General features: G+C 45.6%; 1 protein-coding gene and 1 pseudogene across 1 annotated transcript; both read left to right on the plus strand.

Annotated features, from left to right (window-relative positions):
* LOC142091706 (von Willebrand factor A domain-containing protein 5A-like) overlaps nucleotides 1–12,122 on the plus strand; it is a 521,312-nt pseudogene that overhangs the window by 45,177 nt on the left and 464,013 nt on the right.
* Nucleotides 613–1,554, plus strand: LOC142091656 (olfactory receptor 6X1-like). The gene has a single exon (XM_075171051.1). The coding sequence runs from the start codon at nucleotides 613–615 to the stop codon at nucleotides 1,552–1,554; it is 942 nt and encodes a 313-aa protein (XP_075027152.1).

The following is a 12,122-nucleotide window of genomic DNA, read 5'->3' on the forward strand; positions in this document are numbered from 1 at the left end:
CAAACGGTGATATACATTTCACCTCTGTTCAAACAATAACATTTTTGGATAACTATTGCCATCCAGCTATCCTGTGTTCTGCTATGGACAACCGATGGAGAAACGCCTATGGTAAGAGGTAGTTCATGTTGCCTACGTCCAGATGGGGTTAATCACTTTTTGGTGGTACTCTGGGCTTCAAAGTAGGAGCCTAGATTAATTTTTACTAGACATCCATCTTTTAGAGGACATAAATCAGGGTCATTTCTCCCACCTTTAGAAATGTAACTGGCAGAGGGAACATTACCAGTATATATCACTGTCTATCTATTCTTCAGTCTTCTATACAGTCTTCCAGTATAAGAGAGATCACTTTTTCAACTGAAAAAGTAACTAAGAAATGAAAGAGTAAAACTATTATAAGGATCTCAAACCTCCTGGTTTCTTTAAAATAAATGTTAAAAAAAATTGAAAATGTCTCTTACATACATATATTTGTGTACATACCTATGCGCATACACATGTATATCTCTATATTTCCTTTTTCCTACTCACTTGCATAAAAAAAAACTTTGATCAGTCCTTTACTTGCCATATTTATTAATGCAGAAATATACAAAGTGGAAGCAGAGGATGGAAAACCAGACTTTTGTGACTGAATTTATTCTTCTTGGTTTCCCCAGTCTTCAAAGGGTTCATGTTTTGTTCTTTGTGGGAGTCTTGGTCATCTACATTTTGACTGTCACTGGGAATGTCATCATCATTGCCACAGTGGTGAATGACAACACTCTCCACAAACCCATGTATTTCTTCCTTGGAAATCTGTCATTTCTGGGAATCATCTATGTCTCATCCACTACACCCAAGTTTTTGGCCTGTCTTCTGGATGTCAAGAAGTCTATCACTGTAGCTGGGTGCAAAGCCCAAATCTTCTCCCACTTTTCCCTTGGTTCTACTGAGCTTTTCCTCCTCACAGCCATGTCCTTTGACCGATACATAGCAATATGCAACCCTCTCCAGTACACGACCATCATGAGTGGAAAACTGTGTGCTCAGCTCTCATTTGGCGCTTGGATGGGTGGCTTTCTGGTTATCTTTGTGCAAGCTGTTCCGGTGTTTAGACTGCCATTCTGTGGCCCCAATATCATCAATCACTTCTACTGTGACGCTGGGCCACTGCTGAAGCTGGCTTGCACTGACACCCGCCATATTGAATGGGTTATTTTCACTGCTGCTACAACGGTTCTGTTTAGCACTTTCTTTTTGACTGGCATCTCCTACTTCGCCATCATTTTGACCATATTGAGGATCCCATCTAGTTCTGGGAGACAGAAAGCTTTCTCCACCTGCATTGCTCATCTGACTGTAGTCACCATACTTTATGGGGCAGCCACATTCATTTATGTCAGGCCAAGAGGACATGCCTCACTAAGTATGAACAAAGTGGTAGCCCTTCTGAACACCCTTGTAACGCCACTGCTGAACCCTTTCATTTATACTTTGAGGAACAAAGAGGTAAAGACTGCCTTGAAAAAAACACTAACTAGAAATAAAATATTTGAGGTTAAAGAATGAGGACTAAAATGTTGCCTTTTCTGCAGGCTTCTGTAGCAAACTGATTATAGAAACCTCTTTGGGAAGTACACATCAATAATTTTTATAAAGAAGGCAGATGATTTAGATTATGATTAGGCAGGCAGAAATACTGCCTCCTGACTGTGTGATCTGTGGACAATGTTTGACTTACATACTTGGTTGCCTATTCTTCCACTTGTTTATTCTGAGATTATGCTTCCAAAGATTCATTATTTTCATTACCCATCAAAGCAAAAAATAAAAATAAGAGGGCTCTCTGCCATTTCCTGTATTTATTTGTTACTATGAAAGAGATGTTTTATGATTACAGAATTTATTTCTTCTAAAATGAAGAGGTTGAGGAGTTTGTGTTCATGTTTGTTGTGGCTCCACTGACCTTTAACATAGCAAAATCAGCACAGGTCAGCATAAGCAATCCTACTTGTTATTTATGTTCTGCATCATTTATGTGATTGATATGCAATGCCTCCCTAATTTCTGATACCACCTCTGGGGCTGTCAGAGACAGGCGGCCACGAGTGCAGGTACACACACAACACTCTCATGGTTCACAAGCCACATGGATATTTGCAGGTGCCCTGAGCATTGGCACAGCCCCTCTGTTCTCCTGGTACCCTGCCCAGGTCCTGGCCCTCTGACCCGCCCCATGGGTCCCCTACTTGCCAGCTGGTCCAGCTTGATGCTCCCTGCAAACACGCAGCACTCACCCAGTTGTCCCCCTGGCACCTCACACTCCACCCAGGTACCAGCACCAACCCCCTGCCCAGCTGATACCCCTGCCCGGAGCTGGGGCTCCTGCTAACCGGCTGGTCCAGCTTTAAGTTTTCTGGTGAACACACACACCCTCCACACACACGCACTTTGGGGAAGATACAGATACTCATCCCCCGCAGCAGCCAGCACCAGGCACATGGGCTGTGACCTGCATTCCCGCTTGTGGCAGGTTGACCCTGGCTGGACACCACATGCCCACCAAAGCCACTCTATCACTCCCCCTCCTCAGCTGGACAGGGGCAAGAAAATATAACGAAAGGCTCGTGGGTCGAGGTAAGGACAGGGAGAGATCACTCATCAATTACCTCATGGACGAAAGAGACTCGACTCGGGGAAAATTTATTTAATTTATTACCAATCAAATCAGAGTAGGATAGTGAGAAATAAAACCAAATCCTAAAAACACCTTCCCCCCACCCCTCCCTTCTTCCTGGCTCAGCGTCACTCCTGATTTTCTCTACCTCCTTCCCCCTGAACGGCACGAGGGGATGGAGAATGGGGGTTGCGGTCAGTTCATCACACATTGTTTCTGCTGCTCCTTCCTCCTCAGGGGAGGACTCCTCACCCTCTTCCTCTGCTCCAGTGTGGGGTCCCTCCCACGGGAGACAGTCCTCCATAAACTGCCCCAACGTGAGTCCTTCCCATGGGCTACAGTTCTTCACGAACTGCTCCAGCGTCGGTCCTTTCCATGGGGTGCAGTCCTTCAGGAACAGACTGCTCCAGTGTGGGTCCCCCACGGGGTCACAAGTCCTGCCAGCAAACCTGCTCCAATGTAGGCTCCTCTCTCCACAGGTCCACAGGTCCTGCCAGGAGCCTGGTCCAGCATGAGCTTCCCACGGGGTCACAGCCTCCTTCGGGTGCATCCACCTGCTCCAGCATGGGGTCCTCCATGGGCTGCAGGTGGATATCTGCTCCACCGTTAACCTCCATGGGCTGCAGGGGGACAGTCTGCCTCACGGTCTTCATCAGAGGCTGCAGGGGAATCTCTGCTCCACCACCTGGAGCACCTCCTCCCACTCCTTCCCTGACCTTGGTGTCTGCAGAGTTGTTTCTCTCACATATTCTCACTCCTCTCTCCGCTGCTGTTGTTGCCCAGCAGGTTTTTTTCTTCCCCCTTCTTAAATATGTTATCACAGAGGCGCTACCACCATCGCTGATGGGCTCGGCCTTGGCCAGCGGAGGATCCGACTTGGAGGCAGCTGGCATTGGCTCTATCGGACATGGGGGAAGCTTCTAGCAGCTTCTCACAGAAGCCACCCCTGTAGCCCCCCGCTACCAAAACCTTGCCACGCAAACCCAGTACACCACTCCAGCTGCTGGTGTTGAACCCCTCACTCGCTTCACTCACACCAGTCCCCCCAGTAAATGGTTTTGGGATACACACTGTTCCTGCCCCCGCAGCTGGAAGCTGAGAGCCCCACTGGCTCCAGCAGCTGGCACCAGAGGTCAGAGGCTGCCACAATCCCAGTCTGACTTCAGCAGCTGGCACCAAATCCACTCACGCTGATCCCCCCGGTAGCTGGCACTTAGTCCCTGCAGCACACATACACACGGGGTAGAGTGAGATTATGCAGAGAGAGTTTCCTCATCTTGCCAACTGTAAAAATAAATGTTCTCAGACTCGCTCCACACATCCTTACCAATCAGGGTGACTGATCAGGTTTGTTCTCATCACAACCTCCCTTATCATGTGTCAGGTTTATCTCTGTATGTTCTTGTTTATGGCTCCTTTGACCAGATGTCCTTAAAAGAGCGAGCGGACACGCTCCTGCCACATCCCCTGACACTCCCCCGCTGCCCGGTGATATCAGAAGCAGCTGCCCCACTCCTCACTCCCATAGAGCCTGAATGGGCCCTGCTCTGGGCTGCACACATTGGGGCAGGAGCCTGACTCCTCTGGGCATTAAGCGGGGGCAGGGGTGTGCGTGTGCAAGGGCTGTGGTTGCTGGCCGCCTGTTCAGAGGTGTTAGACATGAACATATTGAGGCACTTGAGATCAGTAACACCTCTATAAGCGTTACAGTTCGTATAGGCAAGTCCAGTTGTTTGGCTTTGATAGCTGCATCTCTCCAGGCACCAGGTCATGGGATGTCTGTGTGCAGGTGGATCCCGCAGTTTTGGTCTCGTTCTGGCAGAGCTGAGTGATCTGCACTGGTGACCTGCCTCGGGGTTAGCTCTGTGCCGACTGCTGAGTCGCATCACAGTATCAAAGACAGTTAGGCTTAATTCTTAATTTTTGGAACCATTGGTAGTTCTGCACCATTTGTAACTGTTGTAGGAATTATACAGCCACCACCTAGACCATGGTAGGAATTAAGCGGATGCCACCTCAACAGGGCTCATCCCTAGGTTCTGCTTTAATAAAACAATCAGAGTTCCTTCTTCTGCTGTGTTTAATATCCAATAGTAGTTACAGCTGGATCTAGGTGCCTCTGAAGATTGTTACTGGATTTTATAGTCTCTGTAGGTCACTTGATTTCCTGATAGCACTTCTGCCCATCCAGTTCTGTTTGCGGATTCTGGGACCTTCTCTTTTGGTTTGCTCTTGCAACCTCCAGGCACCCTTTTTGTCTGTTTCTTGAGACATTTCCTTATCTTCTGTTACAGAATATCCTGTACTTAAATTTTTACTTACACTTCTTTACCTACTGGTTACATTTCCATAGATAAAAACTAAAGTTAAAGTACAATTCATATGGCCTAAGGCTTCGTTTACTTTAGTCACTGGTGCTAAGCTCTGGCACAAATTAGTCTCTCACTACAGTGACATTAGTCCACATTACACATTCTTTCACAAATTGTAAGACATTGCTGTTTTCCTAATTAAGGCATTTCCCTTCCCATACCCCTTCATTTCCAGTGAACCATTGCTTTATAGCCAGTCTCATTGTTGATTCAATAGCTGGGAGTGATCCATTACCTACTGGAGATCCTGTGCATACTTTGATAAGCATCTCTTTTCATCCTCCAACCTACAAATCCTAGTCACTAGGCCTGCTGTTGGAGCTTTTTATACCTCTTATTATGTTTCTAATATTCTGTTAAGATCTTTGCAACCCAATTGATCCCATTTAGCCAAGGATTTACTAGCACAAGTCCTGTTTTGATGCCCGCATAATAAGTGTGGTTACAGAAGTCTCTAGAAGTCCGGTTACAACTTTATGACTGCGTGCACATTAACAAAGGATCAGCCCCCCATTGCATAAGGATTATATATGCATACTCTCAGGAATACTGACAGCTCAACCAGATCATGCGTATTACGAAAGTGTTAAAGTATGTCAGGAGTGGCTGCCGTCTCCAGCATCCTCCTCCCAGAACCCTCCTGCCTGGCTGCTGGAGCCCAGGCCAGTGCCCCCATTCCGGGGGTTTCTGCCCAGGATGAGGGATGCAGCTGCCACTTTTTCATCTGCAGGTTCAAAGCTGAGCACGTATCCCAGACACACACATGCACAGACGTAAAAGGACATTGGCAGACAAGGTGCTGCTATCAAACAAGGTGCTGCCTTTTACAGCACCTACATACAGGACTTGAATAACACATGTCCTCATGTGCCCTAGTGTGACTGACCAGGTTTGGTTTGAATCACTGTCTCCCTTATCATTTGTCGGTCAGGTTTGTGTCCCTGCATGTTCTTGTTTATGGCTTCCTCCTATTATTATTATTATCCTTTTGGTTTGCATTGAGAAGGTCCTTGACCAGATATCCTTAAAGGAGAAGACATTGTCCTTCCACATACCCTTACAGGAGGGACCAGCATGAGTGAGGGGAGTGAGGACCTCAGTACCGGTGGCTGGAACAGGACCATGGGTCCTATGACCCCTCATCTCTGAAGGGAGGAGTGGTCCAGCCTCTTTCACTCTTCCTCCCTCAGCATGTTGACCACTGCTGGCTTCAGGCTGGTTTCTCTAACATTTTGTTATCCTGGTCGTGGTGTTCATTCCCAGGGGTTGTGGCCACAGTTTGAGAAACTCTGCTAATAAATAGCCTGTAACAGCTCCCAGCTTCATTCTGGTCACTGGGTCAGGGCAGTGGAGACACCTGTGTACCTCTGACTACCACCTGTAGACCTCTGAACAACCATCAGAGACAGCCCAGAGGCAAGACCCTCTCAGAGATCAGTGATGTAAGCACTTCCCTGAATTCCAGACTCTATACCAAAGAAGAGAGGGTATTTTGGGACCCCACATCATGGACCCTTAAAGAAATGGGGAGCACCTGTGCGACTCATTTGTTTTAAAGGAACACATTCCTCCTCCAGACACCCCAGGTCAGCTATGGCCCTTGCACCTAGCCCTGGAAGAACGCTGCTGGTTCTGAACCCCAGCACTGAATGTCACTCACTTGTTTATCTGCAGGATAAACATCTGTTTTGCCTAAGCCTAAGCCAGTCACCTGGGAGGAAGTCCTCTCCTCTGTTTTCACACATCTACAGAACATTTGTCTACATCTGAGCTTGTCAGCATAATGCCTTTAAATCAGGCTGGAGATATAAGGCCTTTGGGGGGGGATCTTCCATTTCTGACCCTCCCTTAGACCATTGCTTCAACAAGAGAGGACTCCTGCCTGCTAGATTGATAAATTTTTTAAAGATTTTTTTATTTTTAATTTTTAAAATATTTTAATATTTTTAAAATTTATTTATTTTTAATAGATTTTTTAAATAGATTTTTTTAATAGATTTTATGCACTGCTTAATATGTATTGCTTAATACTGAGGAGGCATCTACTAATTCTTCAGACAGATGTTTCAGTCCTTTATTTTGTCCACTTTGCAATGCACAAGTCATAGTATCATATCATGGATCAACTGTTGTTCAGAATCGATGCAGCTATTACATCCATTAATTTGAGGGATAGAGCCCTCCAATAAAGTACTGACATAAATTTTGTTGACAGATGAAGTGTGAAGCTGCAATTTCCACTCTTTTTATCAATTATTGTGGTTTTTAAATATAGACCACCTAATATTTCCAAAGTGAAAACAAGGTTTTACAAAATAAAGGTATTTTTTCTTTCCTTTGCTGTTTGTTTAACATATTTTGAGTTCATTCACCTTCATAGTTCCATAAAATGCAGACTGTAAAAAATAAGACAAATGGAAAATTGATTATGGTGGGAAAGGGAATTAATTCTTCTTTAATTATCTAAATAATTGCATTCATTTTCAACGGTTCTGAGAAATTTTGAGCAATTAGACTTGAGTCCACAAACACAAGGGAACCAATTCATCTAACTAAAGAAAGGCATTCTCATATGGGCTCTCTAAAATCTGAATTTATGAATAATTTAGCTCAACAAACAAATCATCTTACCATTCCATCCCAGTTTTCTCATGGCTGGCTTTGCAAATGATTAAGCCTTCAAACACTACAAATCACCTCAGGGCCATCTCCATCTGGACAACTCCTAATCCAATGACAATTTGGCACACTTACAGCAACAAAACTCCACTATCCCAGATTGTGCCAGACTGTGAAGGGACCCTCAAAGGTCATCTTGTCCAACTCCCCTGCAAGGAGCAGGGACATCTTCAACTAGATCAGGTTGCTCAGACCTGACCTTGAATGTTTCCAGGGATGGGGCAACCTGGTCGAGTGTATCACCACCCTCATTGTAAAATATTTCTTCCTTATACCTGGTCTAAATCTACCCTCTTTTAGTTTAAAACCGTTCCCCCTTGTCCTGTCACAACAGGCCCTGCTAAAAAGTTTGTCCCCATCTTTCTTATAAGCTCCCTTTAAGTACTGAAAGGCCGCAATAAGGTCTTCCCGAAGCTTTCTCTTTTCCAGGCTGAATAACCCCAACTCTCTCAACCTTTCTTAATAGGAGAGGTGTTCCATCCCCCTGATCATTTTCGTGGCCCTCCTCTGGACCCGCTCCAACAGGTCCATGTCTTTCTTGTGCTGAGGGCTCCATAGCTGGACGCGGTACTGCATGTGGTATCTCACCAGAGCAGAGTGGAGGGGCAGAATCACCTCCCTCGACCTGCTGGCCATGCTTCTTTTGATGCAGCCCAGGATACGGTTGGCCTTCTGGGCTGCGAGTGCACACTGTCAGCTCATGTCCAGCTTTTCATCCACCAGTACCCCCAAGTCCTTCTCGGCAGAGCTGCTCTCAATCCCTTCATTCCCCAGCCTGTATTGATACTGGGGGTTGCCCCGACCCAGGTGCAGGACCTTGCACTTGGCCTTGTTGAACCTCATGAGGTTCACACGGGCCCACTTCTCGAGCTTGTCCAAGTCCCTCTGGATGGCATCCCGTCCCTCAGGTGTGTCAACTGCAGCACTCAGCTTGGTGTCATCTGCAAACTAGAGGGTGCACTTGATCCCACTATGTCATCGATGAAGATGTTAAACAGTGCCAGTCCCAATACAGACTCCTGCGGGACGCCACTTGTCACTGATCTCCATCTGGACATTGAGCCGTTGACCACTACCCTCTGGATGCGTCCATCCAACCAATTCCTCACCCACCGGACAGTCCACCCATCAAATCCATACCTCTCCAGTTTAGAGAGAAGGATGTTGTCAGATGCCTTGCAGAGGTCCAGATAGACGACATCTGTAGCCCTTCCCATCTCCACTGATGTAGTCAGTCCACCATAGAAGGCCACTAGGTTGGTCAGGCAGGACTTGCCCTTGGTGAAGCCATGCTGGCTGTCTCAAATTACCTCCCTGTCCTCCATGTGCCTTAGCATAGCTTCCAGGAGGATCTGTTCCATGATCTTCCCAGGCACAGAGGTGAGACTGACTGGCCTGTAGTTCCCCAGGTCTTCCTTTTTTCCTTTTTAAAAATGGGGGTTATGTTTCCCCTTTTCCAGTCACTGGGAACTTCACTAGACTGCCATGACTTCTCAAATACGATGGATAATGGCTCAGCAACTTCATCCGCCAGTTCCCTCAGGACCCGCGGATGGATCTCATTGGGTCCCATGGACTTGTGCACCTTCAGGTTCCTTAAATGGTCTCAAACCTGATCTTCTCCTACAGTGGGTGGCTCTTCGTTCTCTCAGTCCCCACCTTTGCCTTCTGTGGCTTGGGCGGTGAGGCTTGAGCATTTGCCGAGGCAAAAATTCATTGAGTACCTCCACCTTCTCCATATCCCGGGTAACCAGCTCTCCCATTTTGTTCCAGAGAGGACCCACATTTTCCCTAGTCTTCCTTTTATCCCCGACGTACCTATACAAGCTTTTCTTGTTGCCCTTGACGTCCCTAGCCAGATTTAATTCTATCAGAGCTTTAGTTTTCCTGACCTGATCCCTGGCTGCTTGGACAATTTCTCTGTATTCCTCCCAGGCTACCTGCCCTTGCTTCCACCCTCTTTAGGCTTCCTTTTTGTGTTTGAGTGTGTCCAGGAGCTCCTTGTTCATCCATGCAGGCCTCCTGGTGTTTTTGCCTGACTTCCTCTTTGTTGGGATGCATCGCTCCTGAGCTTGGAGGAGGTGATCCTTGAATATTAACCAGCTTTCTTGGGGCCCTCTTCCCTCCAAGACTTTATCCCATGGCACTCTACCAAGCAGATCTCTGAAGAGGCCAAAGTCTGCCCTCCTGAAGTCCAGGGTAGTGAGCTTGCTGTGCTCCCTCCTCGGTGCCCTAAGGATCTTGAACTCCACCATTTCATGGTCACTGCAGCCAAGGCTGCCCTTGAGCTTCACATTACCCATGAGTCCCTCCTTCTTGGTGAGAACAAGGTCCAGCATAGCACCTCTTCTCGTTGGCTCCTCCACCACTTGGAGAAGGAAGTTATCATCGACGCATTCCAAGAACCTCTCAGATTGCTTATGCCCTGCCGTGTTGTCCCTTCAACAGATATCGGGATGGTTGAAGGATGGTCAGAATGATTTGGAGGTATGAAGTCATGATTAAAAGGACAAAGGGCATTATAATGACCGTGCTTATAGTATAGCCCACAATTTGTATGCTGTACAAGTCACTGCATGAAAGTTGGAAGAGCTGATCAGCATCACGGAAGAAATGGTTGATTTTGTTAGTGCAGAAAGAAATCCTGCAGAAGAAGATGGAAGGAAAAATAGGGCAGATGAATCCTGACAACCAACAGATCATGGCTAAGCTATGACAGGTCTTTAGGTTCATGACAGTGGAGTAATGTAATGGTTTACAGATGGCCAGGTAGCGGTCATAAGCCATGACTGTAAGGAGGAACAGTTCGGTGGCAACAAAAGAGAAGAAGCAGTAATATTGAGCAATGCAGCTTGAAGTAGAGATGGTGCGTTTCTCCATCAAGAAGTTGGCTAACATTTTAGGTACTGTGACTGTTGCGTACCAGGTTTCCACCACTGAGAGGTTGCTAAGGACGAAGTACATGGCACTGTGAAGACGTGAATCAAGTAAAACGATGATGAGAATAAGAACATTGCCCACAAGTGAGAGGAGATAAATGATAAGAAATAATGTGAAAAGCACTCTCTCTAGATTTGGCCAGCTAGTGAATCTCAGAAAGATGAACTCAGTGACTACTGTCCAATTTTCCTCTTTCATGGGAATGCCTGGACAAAAATTGAAGAACAAATTACAACAGGAATAGTCAGAGGTAGGCTTGCACTCGATGTCCTGTCCACAGCTAGCTGGGTCTGTTACAGAAATCAATGTCAGGGATGCCTGTCTCTAAAGTTCCTTGAGCAAATGAACATTTCTGAATGTTCCTCTTGGGTCTTACATCCCAAACAGCACTTACACAGCAATTACATGTTTAGTTTCACTCTCTCATTCCATTTTAAAAAGTCAGACTTTGCATTTACCTCCAGTGCATAACAAAAAACGTATGGAAAAGTAATTGTGGCTTGAAATTTGCCTGAGTGTTTGGTTTCATTGATCTGTATTTCAGACTCAGGCTCATGTGAGAAGAATGTTAGCGATCCAAAACCCAGACTGAATTTCAGGCCCTGAGGCTAGCTTTTATCTGTTATCTTCAGATACTCATGATGCCAACGTGTACCAGTGATCTAGTCATTACACTTCCTTACAATCATTGAACAGAGACACAGATCTGCAGAGGAAGGTTCAAGCCTAAGAGTCCTGGTTTCTTTTCTAGGATGAATGAAATCACTCTTTGGAGGAGTTTATTTCTCCCAGGAATAGGGATTATTAGTTAAGACCTAAAAAGCAATTAGACAAGCAGGGTTAGTTTAGATGAATCCCAACATTTACCAAGGCTGATCTCAATAAAATTATTCTTCTCTTTTGAAGTAAAATTATCCATTGCGGATCAATATTGATGAAATCAGACTCTACAGTATAAATAGATAGAAATGTAAGGATGAGAAGAGTCTTGCAAAATTACTCACCTTTATTAGCACAATTGTGATCCAGGAAACTGTAATATGTAAGAGTTACTCAATAAAATATTGTTCTTGTGAATGCATGTGTGTGTGTATTCACACCTGGAGGAGGGTAATGATGAGAGTTTGAACTACCTGGAGTTTCATCATTTAAACTGAATTAAAATCAGGAGAATAATTTATTCATGTAATCAGTGACGGTTCTTTCGGCTCTCGATCATGAGTTCATTTTTGTGATTGTGATTGGTTAGAGCCAAACTTGTGAGTCATATTCCAAGCATATATACCAGTGGGAGTGTGACCGGTGTAGGGGCTGGATGAGTTTACTTTTGACTGTGAGTTCTTTCTCTTCATTCTATTCTTTGCTCTCCTTTCCACTGATTTGGCCAGTTTATTGCCAATCAGATTGATGAGGGTGGAGCTGCTCTAAACTCCGATGTTGTTAAGATCAAATAATTGTAAGTAATCTTG

This window comes from Calonectris borealis, chromosome 22 (genome assembly GCF_964195595.1).
Source record: "Calonectris borealis chromosome 22, bCalBor7.hap1.2, whole genome shotgun sequence".
Classification (NCBI taxonomy): Eukaryota; Metazoa; Chordata; class Aves; order Procellariiformes; family Procellariidae; genus Calonectris; species Calonectris borealis.

Bases quoted from the DNA above. Each gene is read 5' to 3' on its own strand.
- LOC142091656 (XM_075171051.1), top strand. From the start codon at position 613: ATGGAAAACCAGACTTTTGTGACTGAATTTATTCTTCTTGGTTTCCCC.